Source organism: Glandiceps talaboti, chromosome 6, assembly GCF_964340395.1.
Source record: "Glandiceps talaboti chromosome 6, keGlaTala1.1, whole genome shotgun sequence".
Taxonomy (NCBI): Eukaryota; Metazoa; Hemichordata; class Enteropneusta; family Spengelidae; genus Glandiceps; species Glandiceps talaboti.
This window is the reverse complement of record NC_135554.1, coordinates 24,674,952-24,692,414: the sequence shown is the minus strand read 5'-3', so window position 1 is coordinate 24,692,414 and position 17,463 is coordinate 24,674,952. Positions and strand designations below refer to the sequence as shown.

The following is a 17,463-nucleotide window of genomic DNA, read 5'->3' as shown; positions in this document are numbered from 1 at the left end:
CGCATATATTGCCCATCACCAGAAAAATATTGGGTAGGTTGAACAGCTTTTTCATTTTTTCTGGCTAATGTCGTATCTTTCAAAGTAGTTGCCGAAAAGATGTCACATTCAAAGTAAAAAAAATGAATAGTACTTTCTCAAATAAGTAACACAACAAAATAATCATTTCCTTACCCAACTTCCAAAACCGTTATGGCCTCGTTTATGTCGGAAGCCAAGGTGAACTCAGTGAATTCTCCTTGGGGCTTGCCATTATCATTATAATGGAAATTGAAGTTTGGATTTTGATGTCGAAGGTACAGCTCTGTTTACAAATTCAGGGCCATTCTTTCCATAGCAAATTGTCGCTTCAAAATTAATTGCGGAATAACGCTAGTGTCAGTGTGCAATGAGATAATTATATCAAACAATATTTTAACCAAAGACAACGTCGAACACAATTATTGTAAGAAATATCGTCAAATAGTGGATCTTAAACTGTGTACCTAGTTTAATAGTTTTTCAGGGCCACCAAATATTCCAAAAAGAGTTCTACCATTTTTATCCGTATGAAATATTTTAATATAAGGAACAAGATGTAAATGAGATCGAGCGCATCTTCGGAGTCACTGCATGCAGCATAGCAGGCGACCTCACATTGAAGGACTTTTTCCGTCTTTTTTTGATTTTCACTCGCTGACATTATAATGGCTACTTGCTATCTTCAAATGAAGGAGACTTTCAAGACTATTGTTACTCGCGGAAAATGCACAGTGCATATGCGCACTTCTTTTGTACTTTCCCGCACAAAGAATTTTTAATTTGCTGCAAAAAGTTACAATTTTTAACTGGACACATTTTTATTCAAAGTTAAGCCAACGTACAATAGCGATATAAGATACATATTAGCCAGGAGTCAGTGTACAATCACTTTAGTGAACTATCCATTTAAATCGCGCATGCTAGGAATCGTCACGTAAATAACGATTTTAATAGAATCGCTATGTATTAAAAAGGTAAAAAAAATTCTTTCTTTGTTCCCCAAAATCTCAGGGGGAGGGGGCAGCTGCCCCCCTTGCGACCCCCCCCCGCAGGCTACGGTACTGAACTTACTTACTTACAAGCTTCAATTGTGTCATAAACACAGGTTTTAAGCATGGATGTTACAAAAATTGTACAAAATGACTCAAAAAGAGCAGTGATAGCTGATCATTTAAATAGTTTCAGCATTGGAATGTTTGAATGTAAATTCGTCGGTGTCGACACTATGCAACAACGCCTTGCTATTGCCTATTGCTAACAATATATAGTAACAACACTTGCAAGTTACAGAAGACGCGTAATGTATACTGTACTGCAAGGTCACAGGCATTTGTTTCCCGAGTTATGTCTCAGATGCAGAATATTTCTATCAGAATACAATAAAATGTCGATAATATCGTTAATATTGACGTATTTAGCCAACTGTATATGAAAGGGGTAAAATTACACTTTTTCTGTGATCGCGAAGGTTCACTCGTACTCACCGCGAAAGAGTGAGTGAACCTGCGCGATCACAGAAACAATATATTCTGAGACATAACTCGGGAAACAAATGCCTGTGTGCAAGGTCAACCAAGACTTGCATGGTATGTTACCGATGTTTTCATTATTACTTGTATACAGTAAATCCCAAAGGAGTACTGAGTTCTAGAAATGTTTACATGTTATCTGGTGGACTATTTTGACAAGTTCACACTGAAGAAAAATGTTTCATAGAAGTTATGATTTATATAAATGAAAATTCCCCTCGCACACTGATGACAATCACGCAAGTGTTTAAAAAAGTTACATACTAAAGTTCAAATTGGATAAAAATTGTTAGCGATGTCAATGCCACTTTGATTAATAGGACGAATGTATTAGTACTCCTGATAAAATCATACAATAGTTCATGGGTACAGATATACACCCATCAGGATGATAAGTATTCATCTTCTTACAAAGTTGTTCTACGGACTTGCAAGGTTGACAAAAATGAAGGAAAGAGACCTGTAACAAGTAATTCAATAAAGAGAAGAGAAAAGAAGTCGTAGAGAGACTGACAGGACAGAAAGGTCAGAGAATAGAACTGAAAAATTACAGTTTTAAATTTGTTTTCCTTGCCCCCCCCCCCTTTTTTTTTTATTTCGCCCGCCCCGTCTGACTATTCCACTGGAGTTTAGAAACAAAAACAAGGTCACCCTAAAGTACAGACATCTAATTCCGTAATTCTGCAGGTACTTTTAAGTAATACTTATAAGTTACAGAATTAAAATGCAAATACATTTGAATTCCATAATATTCAATTTCATCAAATGTCTGGCGAATAAGGCGAAAAATACAGTAGTTTCCACAACAATATCATTCATTCGTCTCTTCAACTGCACAATGGCACGTAGTACTACACTCACAAGTGCGCGGGAAACTCAGTGCACTGCTTTCGAGCTCCAACATCCTGTCCAGAAAAAAATCAACCTTTTGCAACATTGTAGCAATCAATAGTAAACTTGTCAATCAAATATTTCTTCGCAAGAAATATGGCGGCCCTATATATACTATATATAGTACGGAGGTTCTAATTGTACATATCTTGACCATTGTAATTGATTGACAGAAAATTCTTCTTAAAAATCTATGTTCTGTGTTTTGGGATGTATAGTTCATCTCTGGCTGCAGCGCGTGTATTATGAGTATGCACTTCTTGAATACTTCTAAAATCATTGAGATAATTTGGAGCCAGGCTATTCTGGACTTTGTACATTAAAATGGCTTCATTGTAAATGATTCGTTTTCTGAAAGGAAGCCATTAGAGACTCAAATAAAACATGGCTTGGTATATCGAAATCACTGTCTAAGAGTACTCTTGCAACAGCTTTCCGTAGTCTTTCCAATACGGAGTAAAAGTGTGTCCCCATATGTTGGAACAAAAGTCAAAGTGGGGTAATATAAAACAATTGTAACAAGGAATCTTTGCTCTCTGTGTTTACAAAGTTATAATACATTTGAGATGATGAGGTAATACACGTGCTGCACCCAGAGATGAGCTATACATCCCAAAACACAGAACATAATTTTTATTTGCCATTTTACAGCCTTTTGTATTCGTTTCATTGGTTTGGTATTTTTAATGTATATATTGTATATTTTATCTAGACACCGTGTGAAAAGAGCCATTGGTTCAACAGTCTATCGAGTTTAAGTAAAGTCAATAAATAATTGAATAAATATTATATAGTAAAAATAATGTAATAATAATAATAATAAGTGACGAAATAAGTAATGCCTCTCGGTTGGTATATTTTGGTCGATGCCATAAAGAGGCCTGTAATCTTGCCCAAGGGTCAATCTCGCTCCTACTGTCGCATAATTATGATGTCATTATCACGACTTGTCATGATCAATGCAAACAAGTATGGCAGTTAAAATGGACACAGCCAGCAAATGTTTCACAGCCCTCCTTTGTCACTTTGAAGTAACTAGTAGATAGGTAAATCGGCTAATTAAACCAATTGAACCGTTTACTTCATAGTTTTATAACATATTTTTAATGACAGAAAATACCAAAAAATAGTGACCTGTTGCAACCATTATCCCCGGGCTGTTATTGCTTTAAAAGTGTTGAAAAGAAAGGAGAAGAAGATTCCAGACTTCATTAAATGACTGGCTACCTTAGTGGTCGTGGGGGGGGGGGGGATTATCAGAGAGATGCTCCAATTGACACAGTCTTCCCTCAAACCTAATTGAATTTTTGACCCATTTCCCTGTGCCCATCCAAGTAGCAATTGAGAAGGTGATGGATGACAAATCTTGCTTGATACCAATCTAGGAACCTCACCTACTGAAGCCAGAAGCGTGTCCCAAAGTCAAGCTACCTTAAAGCTTCGGAAAGAAGCCAGGTTTTCTTTTTTGCTGGCTGTACAGTATTTCACCACAGTGATCACACCGAGTTTCTTGTCATGACTGGCTCTTTACAACTTTCTGAAAATAATAGATATCCAGAATCTGGGATATCAACTAGGTTATTTATGATTTTGCATGGTATAGTGAGCTGACTGTTTGACCTTCAAGAATGCTGGTTTCCCATTGTAGGCTTTCCAGCAATAACGTACCACTGCTGCTTTTCTGGTATCTGTTTGTTAATGTGGCAAACCGCTCTGCAGCCGGCATTTCCTGTAGCTTTGCAATACAAATGGTTTTCACACCCACTGTTTAATTCTAATCTGAACCATAGCCCATATGTGTACGACCCTGGTGTACGACTTACAATAAATCTCAGAAAGGTGACACAAGTTGAAAATATAAGTATGTTTGTGAAGTGTTTGAGCTCATATACATACAATCAATCAAATTAGAAGGTTCGATTTTAAGTTACTACAAATCAAGATTTATTACAGTAAGATTGGCTTAATATATTGTCAGATAGCAGTGAAACATTTCTTTAAATACTAACATCATACCTAATAATTGGCATGATATGTCAAATAGATGAAGCAAGTCTTTGTTTCTTTTGTTTGAATAACTCAACCGTCGTTTTGTTGTTACACAGCTTAAACGCTATAAGCTGTTTCTAGAGTAAACAAAAACATAGCGTAAACGAATGAAGCAAAGGTATACCATAATATATTCAAATTACATTGACACAGACTAAAAATACTTTAATATTAGATCCAGTAGAGGACCCCTAATCTTGTACATGTCAAACACGGAGTCAACATTTTGTCAGCTAAAGGGTATAAAGTCATATGATATATAGTCACAAGACTTTGGCAAACATGGCGTTATTTGATTGGAAAGTACGAATTCTGTCGTCGGTCCTGCTCCTCATCCTACTGAATATAGGAAATGCGACAAGTAGCAAATATTTAAGTCTACTGACATTTTTTTTAAATCGTCAGGAGTGGAGAGTGATTTTACTCTATAAACCTTCGCCAAGTTCTTACTCGTGATAATATGTAATTAGATTCTCGGATACATTACAGTTTTTTCCTTCCGAAATGAAGGAGATAGTGGTGCACATCAGGATCAGCACGTCGAAATTAAAACACAAGTAAACAGAAAATAAATCCCGCCTATAAAATTAATACAACAAGTAGGCGTATGGTGATCAGTACTAATGAACCAGGAAATTGCAAGTACTTAATTGACGTTTTCAGATAACAAAAATGGCCCTCAAACTGCTGCTGAAATTCGTATCTTTGCCAAAGGTATGTGTCTAATTCATATCAACAATGAAAATGTAAGCAATAAGGTACTCGATGTAGACAGAAACCTGCGTCATTTCAAATTATTGCTTTTTTGGTGTAAATTTAACATTCTAGCAACTGTTCTAGCTAGTACTACATAGTGCTGTTTACAGATAAACAATGGATGTAATTCTTGAACAAGAATAGTAAGATCCAGTTTCCGAATTGAAAGCTGACTAGCAGTGAAACTTAAACATGGTTATTTCTAAAACGAGTAGTTTTCCTTCATTAAGATTCTATAATGTTGTCATCAGTTTCTACTGCACAAAGTTATTATGATTCATATGCTTATTAAAATTCTTTGCACGAAGTAATGAATATAAACATGTATATAACTGTCTCTTTTCAATGGCTGAGACCATGATACATGTTCCAACACATCCTTACACAACCTCTGACCCTGGAATACTTCCTGCTAGTCATTTGAATGGTGGTACGTTGTTTTGTTTCCATCAAGACGTGTTATTTGACTTCTAAATGTTTGTTTTATCATATTATCATTTTGTTATTGTCGGTTAGGAAAGTAGCTCCAGATTATAAATACATCCAAGACGTATTAAAACTTTAATACAACCACAGGTACATAAAATATATTAACATAACGTGGCACCAAGGAAAGGGCGCAGGGAAAATTCAAATCACTGAAACGCATACAAAAAATAAAGACATGCGAAAGACAGCAAAAAGAGAAAAATATAGGTAAAAGTAATACTGTGCAATTCAAAAAAAATGTCCACACAGTAGCAGAGATAACAATCGACCACACGTCTATGTTTGAACTGTAAGATGTTGTTATTGGTCCGCCTCGTCATGAGGTTATTCCAAATTACAATTATCTGCAACCCATGTTTTTTCATATTGGCAACCCAGTGGAACAGTCCAGGGCTAATAGTTTATCACTAAAGAGACGATTCTGTAGTTTAGCATACAAACGTAATAGACTTTTGGCCAAGCACCTGTTACATTACATCAGACAGAAAAGATATTTTTGCACATTTCTTCACAACGGAGAATGGCTATTCCAGTGTTATTCGTCCTCTTCCTGTTTTCTCTAGCTGCCAACATCAAGTTCGGCTGTGCTACAGGTATGTATCAAGGATTGAACAGTAAGACTCGCGTGATCAAAATATTTCACAAAATTCAAAACAAGAGTCGTGTCAAGATCTAATTTAATTGTTATAAAATCATTGAGTCTTACTTGTTTAAATGTATAGCTACAATATCTGATCATTTTAGCCAAGTTTAAGGTAATTGGCATTCACTAAACAAATCCCTTCATTATTTGAAATTCAATTTGTTTGAACACATTTAACTGACTTCTACCCTTCATTGTATTATAAAGCTGTAAAGGAACAAGCTGTTTTGAGCTTGGACGAAGTAAATTCAACACCGTACCAGGTACAATGGTTTGGTTTGCTTGCCTATTTTCACGAGTACAAAACATTGGTTCAAATTACTCCATGTTGAGTCAGATATGAAAATTAAGATTATGATATGGAATTTTAATCACTTAAACGATTTTTCTATGTTTTCTATTTCATTTGCAAAACATTATGAAGTAATGTAGCTGTGTCCGTGTTAGTTATTCAATATAGTGCAAAAAGTCAAACAACGTGTAAAAGGTTTTGATTGTAAATTCGGTTACTGCCAACTTTAACACTGTGGATTGTAATGTGGCATACACGTTACTCCTTATACCATGCACTTACCACTGTCACAACTAGGTAAACAATATATCCGAATATAGAGTCAGTCCAACTGTATGCTCATTAGATCAGTAGCTTGCAAGGGCGACCGAACGCCACTGTTTGAAAAAGGTAAGAGTTTAAGTAACGGGGCTGTAGATAACAAGGTTGACGCTCTGGTTAGAACCCTAAAATCTCTTCTGAGCCTCGGACAAAATAATGAAGTTTTACCCAATAGTGTCCGATTATTTTCAGTTAATGACCTCTAACTTGACCTCTAACTATCAGTAAAAGGTATCTGTAGAATTCGCCTTATCCCAAACAAAGGTCTGGGCAGAGGTTTACAATTATTATTATCACGTACACAGACCTATAATGGTACAGGAACCCTTTTAAACTTACTGAATTCTCTGGAGATGATATGGTGAATCCTAGTTGTGCACATATGAAAAAAGGTTGCTCTCTCTCCTATCAATTCAAAGGTTGAATAGGGCATGATGGTTGTTCAAATTTTGGCGAAAGTCTTTCAGCATTCAGAGCCAAGCCGAAGCATCAAAAGATTGATACGGAAAATTACAGACTTGGACCTTGTTATATAATCATTCACCCAACAAGACTCCATGTCAGATGTGGTATCTTAAATATAAAAGTACTGGTTTAGATCGGCCACAGAATCTGAATATCTGTCTATTTGACTTATTATTACCAGTACTGAGTATACGTAGATTTGGCGCGACTGCAAACGCTCTGAAACGTATTTATGTGTCCTTAGTTCGTCCAACCTTAGTTAGGACATACATGTATCGTTTGGCAAGGAAGTTTAACGAAAAAACAAAGATCTCAGATAGCAACTACATGATGACTTTTTTCATCGACCGACCGACAGACCGACCGACCGACCGCGATCCATATTTGTCATCATCATCATCGTTCGGCTGCGCAGCAGTCGACCATAAGTTTCCTCCAGCCACAACGGTTTTGAGCCATTTTTGACAGTTGACCATGATTCAGCATGCCATCTGCATCTCCCAGAAGACAGTGGATGTATTTTGAGAACAGGGTTCTTTGCCTTCCAGGTTTCCTCTTTCCATGTTTTGGGACATACAATGCATACTCCTTGACAAGCTCCCCATCAGGCATGCGCAGTACATGTCCAAGGAATTTCAGTTGACGATTCCTGGCTCTCTCGACAAGGGGCACAGTCTCCGTAAGATTGTAGATAGTAACATTTGTTACTTTGTCAATCCTCTTGATGTTTAACATTATACGGTAACATGATGTGCCAAAGGAGTTGATTTTATTCTCCATATCCTTAGAGATTATCCGTGACTCACAGCCATACAACAATATGGTGACACAAGTTGTATTAAACAGCTTAATTTTGGTTGATATTGGGATGCTGGAACTTTTCCAGAGATGCTCTAATTTCCAGAAAGCTGTCCAAGCAAGAGCTCTCCTTCGCTTCAGGTCGCTGTCGCTGGATCCCATCATGGAACCCAAGTATCTGAAGTAATTTACATGGTTGATTGTATTACCATACACTTGGAGGGGAGGCTGTGGATGACAGTTGACAGTCATGAACTCTGTTTTGGGTGCGCTGATAATGAGACCAAGGTCTGCAGTTGCCTGAGAGGTTCGGGTCAGCTGCAGCTGTGCACGTGGCATTGATGACTCAAGGAGAGCGATGTCATCGGCGAAATCCAAATCATTCAGAAATTTAGCCGGATATCTTCTTGACTGCCTGAGGTGGGTCTCAACTCCTGTGCCAGATTCAGATGCCTTTCCTAACAAGTAGTCAACAAGGATTATAAAGAGAAAGGGTGCCAAAACATCACCTTGAAGAACTCCAGTTGTTACATTAAAGGGTTCAGAGATTCCTCCGTCGACCATTACAGCACTGGTGGAATTACTGTAGAGTACTTGTACTGCATTGACCAGAGACATTGGTATACCATAATGCCGTAGAACAGAGAACATTACTAATCTATTGATGGAATCGAAGGCCTTTTTGAAGTCCACAAAAGTGACTGTCAAGGGCAGTTGATATTCCTTGAAGCCTTCCATGATTCTTCTTAGGATATGTATCTGCTGAGCACAGCTGCGTCCTGGTCTAAAACCTGCCTGGTTCTTCCTCAGTAGTGGATCTACATGTGGTCGAATTCGGTTCAGGAGAATCTTATTGTAGACTTTTGCAGCTATTGACATCAGTGATATGCCTCTGTAGTTAGTCATCATGGAAAGGTCCCCTTTCTTGGGCAATGGAATGATAACGTTGGTGATCCATTGATGAGGAGGGGTCAGAGTGGTATAGACTTCACAGCAAAATGCATGGATGACATCAAGCATTTGATTACCACCTCCTTGAAGAGCCTCTGCTGTGATGGCACTATCTAGACCAGCAGCTTTGTTCACTTTCATGGTTTTGATAGCTTTTGCAGTCTCATCACGAGTAGGCGGGTCTGAATAGATGGGCAAATCCTCTTCGGCTGGTGGAGGCAAGTTTGATGGAGCTTGCCCAGTGTCATTGTTGAGCAATGTACTGAAGAAACTCTTCCATTCATTTAGGAGTTCTTGGTCATTTGAAGGAGCTGAACCATCTCTCATCTTTACCTTGACATTCTGTCTGGTTTTCTTTCCAGAGAGTGTGTCAATGATCTTCCAGGTAGCTGTGTAATTTCCTGTCTCATCAGCTGATTTCAGATCTTCCATCTGCTTGTTAAGTGCAGCGGCTTCATCAGCTTTGTAGGATTTATTGAGGTCACAATTCAGCTTCCTCCACAACTCTCTTGATTTGGAAGATTTGGAAACAGAGAATTTCCTCTTTGCCTTGTCCCTCTCTAACTTGAGTTTGACAGTCTTGTCAGATACCCAGGTAGGTAATCCGCATGGTTCTTTCTTGCCAACAACTTTCTCGGTTACTTCTCTTACAGCTGTATCAAAGGACTCATATCTGTCAGTGATGTTGATAGAATTATCATCTAGTTTGAGTACTTGGAAGCGGTTTGAAAGTTCCAGCTGGAATGCAACCCTTGTTTCTGGATCGTGCAGCTTCCTCCAGTTGAACCTCAGTCTCCGGCATGGCTTTCCCTTGCTTGTTCTCAAGCTTGTGACTAACATGGTACTGACGATGCGATGATCCGAGTCCAGCTCTACAGAGTTGTATGCACGGCAGTTTCTAAGGGAGTTGATCCACTTGCTGTTGATCAGTATGTGATCCAGTTGTGGTTTTGATCCAGCTGGATGCCTCCAGGTCCACTGGCGACAGCGTGGTTGTGGGAACCTAGGCTGGACTGGTCTAAACTTTAGTTCCTCACACAGGTTCACTAGTAACTTTCCATTCTCGTTTGTGTCATTGTAATAACAGTGTCTGCCTACAACCATAGGATGAGTAGCATGACTGTCTGTTCCAATTCTGGCATTAAAATCACCAAGAACAAGGTGGGTATTATGCTTCTTCACTTGATCAAGGTGGTCCGCAAGGGAGGTGTAGAAGTCTTCCTTAACTGCAGGTGAAGAACCTTCAGTGAGAGCATATATGACAGTGATACTCAACTTTGGGTTTCCGTGATTTGTAATGGTACAGTAATGAGAAACAGAAAAAATAGGGCCACTCTAAGGCGCATTCCATACAAAGTGTCACTAAAAATAGACGTTGCATGCCGTCCACAGCGTCCCTTTCAGGCCACTGACGCTAATCTAGTTGCCTCCAAAACCGGTAACCTAGCTATGGTCACGAACACTCCCGATCTTGTGCAGTGGAAAATTGAAAATAATAATGTTACTGCTTCACCTTGTCTTTGGTATATTTTGATGGTAAAAACTTGAAATTGATATTTATACGTTAGGTATTCGATTTACTGATAGCAGATAAGGCGATGTTTGTGGGGGCGGAGTAGCCACTTATGCGAGACCCTGGGATTGAAAGCCGGGGTTTTAAACGCTATAAACTGTTTCTAGAGTAAACAAAAACATAGCGTAAACGAATGAAGCAAAGGTATACCATAATCTATGCAAATTACATTGACATAGACTAAAAATACTTAATATTAGATCCGGTAGATGACTCCTAATCTTGTACATGTCAAACACGGAGTCAACATTTTGTCAGCTATCAGGGTATAAAGTCATATGATATATAGTCACAAGACTTTGGCAAACATGGCGTTATTTGATTGCAGAGTACGAATTCTGTCCTCGGTCCTGCTCCTCATCCTACTGAATATAGGAGTTGGGAATGCAACGAGTAGCAAATATCTAGGTCTATTGATTTTTTTTTAATCGTCAGGAGTGGAGAGTGACTTTACTCTATAAACCTTTGCCAAGTTCTAACTCGTGATAATATGTAATTAGATTCTCGGATACATTACAGTTTTTTACTTCCGAAATGAAGGAGATAGTGGTGCACATCAGGATCAGCACGTCGAAAATAAAACACAAGCAAACAAACAGAAAACAAATCCCGCCTTTCATGCTCATACCATAGTTGGGGTCAACACTCGAGCGAGTCACGGTGGTGATTTTGAAAATCTCTGTTTAGCGTATAAAATTAATACAACAAGTAGGCGTATGGTGATCAGTACAATGAACCAGGAAATTGCAAGTACTTAATTGACGTTTTCAGATAACAAAAATGGCCCTCAAACTAATGCTGAAATGTCAAAGGTATATGTCTAATTCGTATCAACAATGGAAATGTAAGCAATAAGGTACTTGATGTGGACAGATAACTGCACCATTTCAAATTATTGCTTTTTTGGTGTAAATTTAAAATTCTAGCAACTGTTCTAGCTAGTACTACATAGTGCTGTTTACAGATAAACAATGGATGTAATTCTTGAACAAGAATAGTAAGGTCCAGTTTTCGAATTGAAAGCTGACTGGGAGTGAAACTTAAACATGGTTATTTTTAAAACGAGTAGTTTTCCTTCATTAAGATTCTATAATGTTGTCATCAGTTTCTACTGCACAAAGTAATTATGATTCATATGCTTATTAAAATTCTTTGCACGAAGTAAACAATATACACATGTATATAACTGCCTCTTTTCAATGGAAGAGACCATGGTACATGTTCCAACACATCCTTACACAACCTTTGACCCTGGAATACTTTCTGCTAGTCTTTTGAATGGTGGTACGTTGTTTTGTTGCCATCAAGACGTGTTATTTGTCTTCTAAATGTCTGTTTTATCATATTATCATTTTGTTATTGTTGTTTAGGAGAGTAGCTCTAGCTAGAATGTAAATACATCCAAGGTATTAAAACTTTAATACAACTAAAGATACACAAAATATATAAACATAACGTTGCACCAAGGATAGGACGCAGGGAAAATTCGAATCACTGAAATGCATACAAAAAAAGAAAGACATGCGAAAGACAGCAAAAAGAGAAAAATATAGGTAAAAGTAATACTGTGCAATTCAAAAAAAATGTCCACACAGTAGCAGAGATAACAATCGACCACACGTCTATGTTTGAACTGTAAGATGTTGTTATTGGTCCGCCTCGTCATGAGGTTATTCCAAATTACAATTATCTGCAACCCATGTTTTTTTCATATTGGCAACCAAGTGGAACAGTCCAGGGCTAATAGTTTATCACTAAAGAGACGAGTCTGTAGTTTAGCATACAAAAGTAATAGACTTTTGGCCAAGCACCTGTTACATTACATCAGACAGAAAATATATTTTTGCACATTTCTTCACAACGGAGAATGGCTATTCCAGTGTTATTCGTCCTCTTCCTGTTTTCTCTAGCTGCCAACATCAAGTTCGGCTGTGCTACAGGTATGTATCAAGGATTGAACAGTAAGACTCGCGTGATCAAAATATTTCACAAAATTCAAAACAAGAGTCGTGTCAAGATCTAATTTAATTGTTATAAAATCATTGAGTCTTACTTGTTTAAATGTATAGCTTCAATATCTGATCATTTTAGCCAAGTTTAAGGTAATTGGCATTCACTAAACAAATCCCTTCATTATTTGAAATTCAATTTGTTTGAACACATTTAACTGACTTCTACCCTTCATTGTAATATAAAGCTGTAAAGGAACAAGCTGTTTTGAGCTTGGACTAAGTAAATTCAACACCGTACCAGATATAGAATGGTTTGGTTTGCTTGCTTGTTTTCACGAGTACAAAATATTGGTTCAAATTACTCCATGTTGAGTCAGATATGAAAATTAGAAGTGGAGTGCCATTCAAGTGTACCTTGTGACAGGTAAACATTCAACCATTTCTCACTAATTTACTTCCTTGTTAGTTTTCTTAAAGTGGCCATAAGATTATGATATGGAATTTTAATTAAAAGGTCTGGGCAGAGGTTTACAATTATTATTATCACGTACACAGACCTATAATGGTACAGGAACCCTTTTAAACTTACTGAATTCTCTGGAGATGATATGGTGAATCCTAGTTGTGCACATATGAAAAAAGGTTGCTCTCTCTCCTATCAATTCAAAGGTTGAATAGGGCATGATGGTTGTTCAAATTTTGGCGAAAGTCTTTCAGCATTCAGAGCCAAGCCGAAGCATCAAAAGATTGATACGGAAAATTACAGACTTGGACCTTGTTATATAATCATTTGACCAACAAGACTCCATGTCAGATGTGGTATCTTAAATATTAAAGTACTGGTTTAGATCGGCCACAGAATCTGAATATCTGTCTATTTGACTTATTATTACCAGTACTGAGTATACGTAGATTTGGCGCAACTGCACACGCTCTGAAACGTATTTATGTGTCCTTAGTTCGTTCAATGTAAGTTAGGACATACATGTATCGTTTGGCAAGGAAGTTTAACGGAAAAACAAAGATCTCAGATAGCAACTACATGATGACTTTTTTCATCGACCGACCGACAGACCGACCGCGACCCATATTTGTCATCATCATCATCATCGTTCGGCTACGCAGCAGTCGACCATAAGTTTCCTCCAACCACAACGGTTTTGAGCCATTTTTGACAGTTGACCATGATTCAGCATGCCATCTGCATCTCCCAGAAGACAGTGGATGTATTTTGAGAACAGGGTTCTTTGCCTTCCAGGTTTCCTCTTTCCATGTTTTGGGACATACAATGCATACTCCTTGACAGGCTCCCCATCAGGCATGCGCAGTTCATGTCCAAGGAATTTCAGTTGACGATTCCTGGCTCTCTCGACAAGGGCCACAGTCTCCGTAAGATTGTAGATAGTAACATTTGTTACTTTGTCAATCCTCTTGATGTTTAAAATTATACGGTAACATGATGTGCCAAAGGAGTTGATTTTATTCTACATATCCTTAGAGATTATCCGTGACTCACAGCCATACAACAATATGGTGACACAAGTTGTATTAAACAGCTTAATTTTGGTTGATATTGGGATGCTGGAACTTTTCCACAGATGCTCTAATTTCCAGAAAGCTGTCCAAGCAAGAGCTCTCCTTCGCTTCAGGTCGCTGTCGCTGGATCCCATCATGGAACCCAAGTATCTGAAGTCATTTACATGGTTGATTGTATTACCATACACTTGGAGGGGAGGCTGTGGGTGACAGTTGACAGTCATGAACTCTGTTTTGGGTGCGCTGATAATGAGACCAAGGTCTGCAGCTGCATGAGAGGTTCGGGTCAGCTGCAGCTGTGCACGTGGCATTGTTGACTCAAGGAGAGCGATGTCATCGGCGAAATCCAAATCATTCAGAAATTTAGCCGGATATCTTCTTGACTGCCTGAGGTGGGTCTCAACTCCTGTGCCAGATTCAGATGCCTTTCCTAACAAGTAGTCAACAAGGATTATAAAGAGAAAGGGTGCCAAAACATCACCTTGAAGAACTCCAGTTGTTACATTAAAGGGTTCAGAGATTCCTCCGTCGACCATTACAGCACTGGTGGAATTACTGTAGAGTACTTGTACTGCATTGACCAGAGACATTGGTATACCATAATGCCGTAGAACAGAGAACATTACTAATCTATTGATGGAATCGAAGGCCTTTTTGAAGTCCACAAAAGTGACTGTCAAGGGCAGTTGATATTCCTTGAAGCCTTCCACGATTCTTCTTAGGATATGTATCTGCTGAGCACAGCTGCGTCCTGGTCTAAAACCTGCCTGGTTCTTCCTCAGTAGTGGATCTACATGTGGTCGAATTCGGTTCAGGAGAATCTTATTGTAGACTTTTGCAGCTATTGACATCAGTGATATGCCTCTGTAGTTAGTCATCATGGAAAGGTCCCCTTTCTTGGGCAATGGAATGATAACGTTGGTGATCCATTGATGAGGAGGGGTCAGAGTGGTATAGACTTCACAGCAAAATGCATGGATGACATCAAGCATTTGATTACCACCTCCTTGAAGAGTCTCTGATGTGATGGCACTATCTAGACCAGCAGCTTTGTTCACTTTCATGGTTTTGATAGCTTTTGCAGTCTCATCACGAGTAGGCGGGTCTGATCGATGGGCAAATCCTCTTCGGCTGGTGGAGGCAAGTTTGATGGAGCTTGCCCAGTGTCATTGTTGAGCAATGTACTGAAGAAACTCTTCCATTCATTTAGGAGTTCTTAGTCATTTGAAGGAGCTGAACCATCTCTCATCTTTACCTTGACATTCTGTCTGGTTTTCTTTCCAGAGAGTGTGTCAATGATCTTCCAGGTAGCTGTGTAATTTCCTGTCTCATCAGCTGATTTCCGATCTTCCATCTGCTTGTTAAGTGCAGCGGCTTCATCAGCTTTGTAGGATTTATTGAGGTCACAATTCAGCTTCCTCCACAACTCTCTTGATTTGGAAGATTTGGAAACAGAGAATTTCCTCTTTGCCTTGTCCCTCTCTAACTTGAGTTTGACAGTCTTGTCAGATACCCAGGTAGGTAATCCGCATGGTTCTTTCTTGCCAACAACTTTCTCGGTTACTTCTCTTACAGCTGTATCAAAGGACTCATATCTGTCAGTGATGTTGATAGAATTATCATCTAGTTTGAGTACTTGGAAGCGGTTTGAAAGTTCCAGCTGGAATGCAACCCTTGTTTCTGGATCGTGCAGCTTCCTCCAGTTGAACCTCAGTCTCCGGCATGGCTTTCCCTTGCTTGTTCTCAAGCTTGTGACTAACATGGTACTGACGATGCGATGATCCGAGTCCAGCTCTACAGAGTTGTATGCACGGCAGTTTCTAAGGGAGTTGATCCACTTGCTGTTGATCAGTATATGATCCAGTTGTTGTTTTGATCCAGCTGGATGCCTCCAGGTCCACTGGCGGCAGCGTGGTTGTGGGAACCTAGGCTGGACTGGTCTGAACTTTAGTTCCTCACACAGGTTCACTAGTAACTTTCCATTCTCGTTTGTGTCATTGTAATAACAGTGTCTGCCTACAACCATAGGATGAGTAGCATGACTGTCTGTTCCAATTCTGGCATTAAAATCACCAAGAACAAGGTGGGTATTATGCTTCTTCACTTGATCAAGGTGGTCCGCAAGGGAGGTGTAGAAGTCTTCCTTAACTGCAGGTGAAGAACCTTCAGTGGGAGCATATATGACAGTGATACTCAACTTTGGGTTTCCGTGATTTGTAATGGTACAGTAATGAGAAACAGAAAAAATAGGGCCACTCTAAGGCGCATTCCATACAAAGTGTCACTAAAAATAGACGTTGCATGCCGTCCACAGCGTCCCTTTCAGGCCACTGACGCTAATCTAGTTGCCTCCAAAACCGGTAACCTAGCTATGGTCACGAACACTCCCGATCTTGTGCAGTGGAAAAGTGAAAATAATAATGTTACTGCTTCACCTTGTCTTTGGTATATTTTGATGGTAAAACTTGAAATTGATATGTATACGTTAGGCATTCGATTTACTGATAGCAGATAAGGCGATGTTTGTGGGGGCGGAGTAGCCACTTATGCGAGACCCTGGGATTGAAAGCCGGGGCTTTAAACGCTATAAGCTGTTTCTAGAGTAAACAAAAACATAGCGTAAACGAATGAAGCAAAGGTATACCATAATCTATGCAAATTACATTGACATAGACTAAAAATACTTAATATTAGATCCGGTAGATGACTCCTAATCTTGTACATGTCAAACACGGAGTCAACATTTTGTCAGCTATCAGGGTATAAAGTCATATGATATATAGTCACAAGACTTTGGCAAACATGGCGTTATTTGATTGGAAAGTACGAATTCTGTCCTCGGTCCTGCTCCTCATCCTACTGAATATAGGAGTTGGGAATGCAACGAGTAGCAAATATCTAGGTCTATTGATTTTTTTTTAAATCGTCAGGAGTGGAGAGTGATTTTACTCTATAAACCTTTGCCAAGTTCTAACTCGTGATAATATGTTATTAGATTCTCGGATACATTACAGTTTTTTACTTCCGAAATGAAGGAGATAGTGGTGCACATCAGGATCAGCACGTCGAAAATAAAACACAAGCAAACAAACAAACAGAAAACAAATCCAGCCTTTCATGCTCATACCATAGTTGGGGTCAACACTCGAGCTAGTCACGGTGGTGATTTTGAAAATCTCTGTTTAGCGTATAAAATT

The 17,463-nt window shown here is 38.8% G+C and overlaps 2 protein-coding genes across 2 annotated transcripts; both read right to left on the bottom strand.

Annotated features, from left to right (window-relative positions):
- Nucleotides 1-7,852: 7,852 nt before the first annotated feature.
- LOC144437003 (uncharacterized) lies at nucleotides 7,853-15,330 on the bottom strand. The gene is made up of 2 exons (XM_078125870.1): nucleotides 14,247-15,330; nucleotides 7,853-10,446 (listed from the first exon to the last, which is right to left on the bottom strand). The coding sequence occupies exons 1-2, from the start codon at nucleotides 15,328-15,330 to the stop codon at nucleotides 7,853-7,855; spliced, it is 3,678 nt and encodes a 1,225-aa protein (XP_077981996.1).
- A 152-nt stretch (nucleotides 15,331-15,482) lies between these two features.
- Nucleotides 15,483-16,292, bottom strand: LOC144437002 (uncharacterized). The gene has a single exon (XM_078125868.1). The coding sequence runs from the start codon at nucleotides 16,290-16,292 to the stop codon at nucleotides 15,483-15,485; it is 810 nt and encodes a 269-aa protein (XP_077981994.1).
- Nucleotides 16,293-17,463: the final 1,171 nt, after the last annotated feature.

Bases quoted from the DNA above. Each gene is read 5' to 3' on its own strand.
- LOC144437002 (XM_078125868.1), bottom strand. From the start codon at position 16,292: ATGGTTGTAGGCAGACACTGTTATTACAATGACACAAACGAGAATGGA.
- LOC144437003 (XM_078125870.1), bottom strand. From the start codon at position 15,330: ATGAAAGTGAACAAAGCTGCTGGTCTAGATAGTGCCATCACATCAGAG. The intron at 10,447-14,246 runs GTGAGTCACGGA...CTCTCACTGAAG, and splicing joins CACCATATTGTTGTATGGCT to GTTCTTCACCTGCAGTTAAG.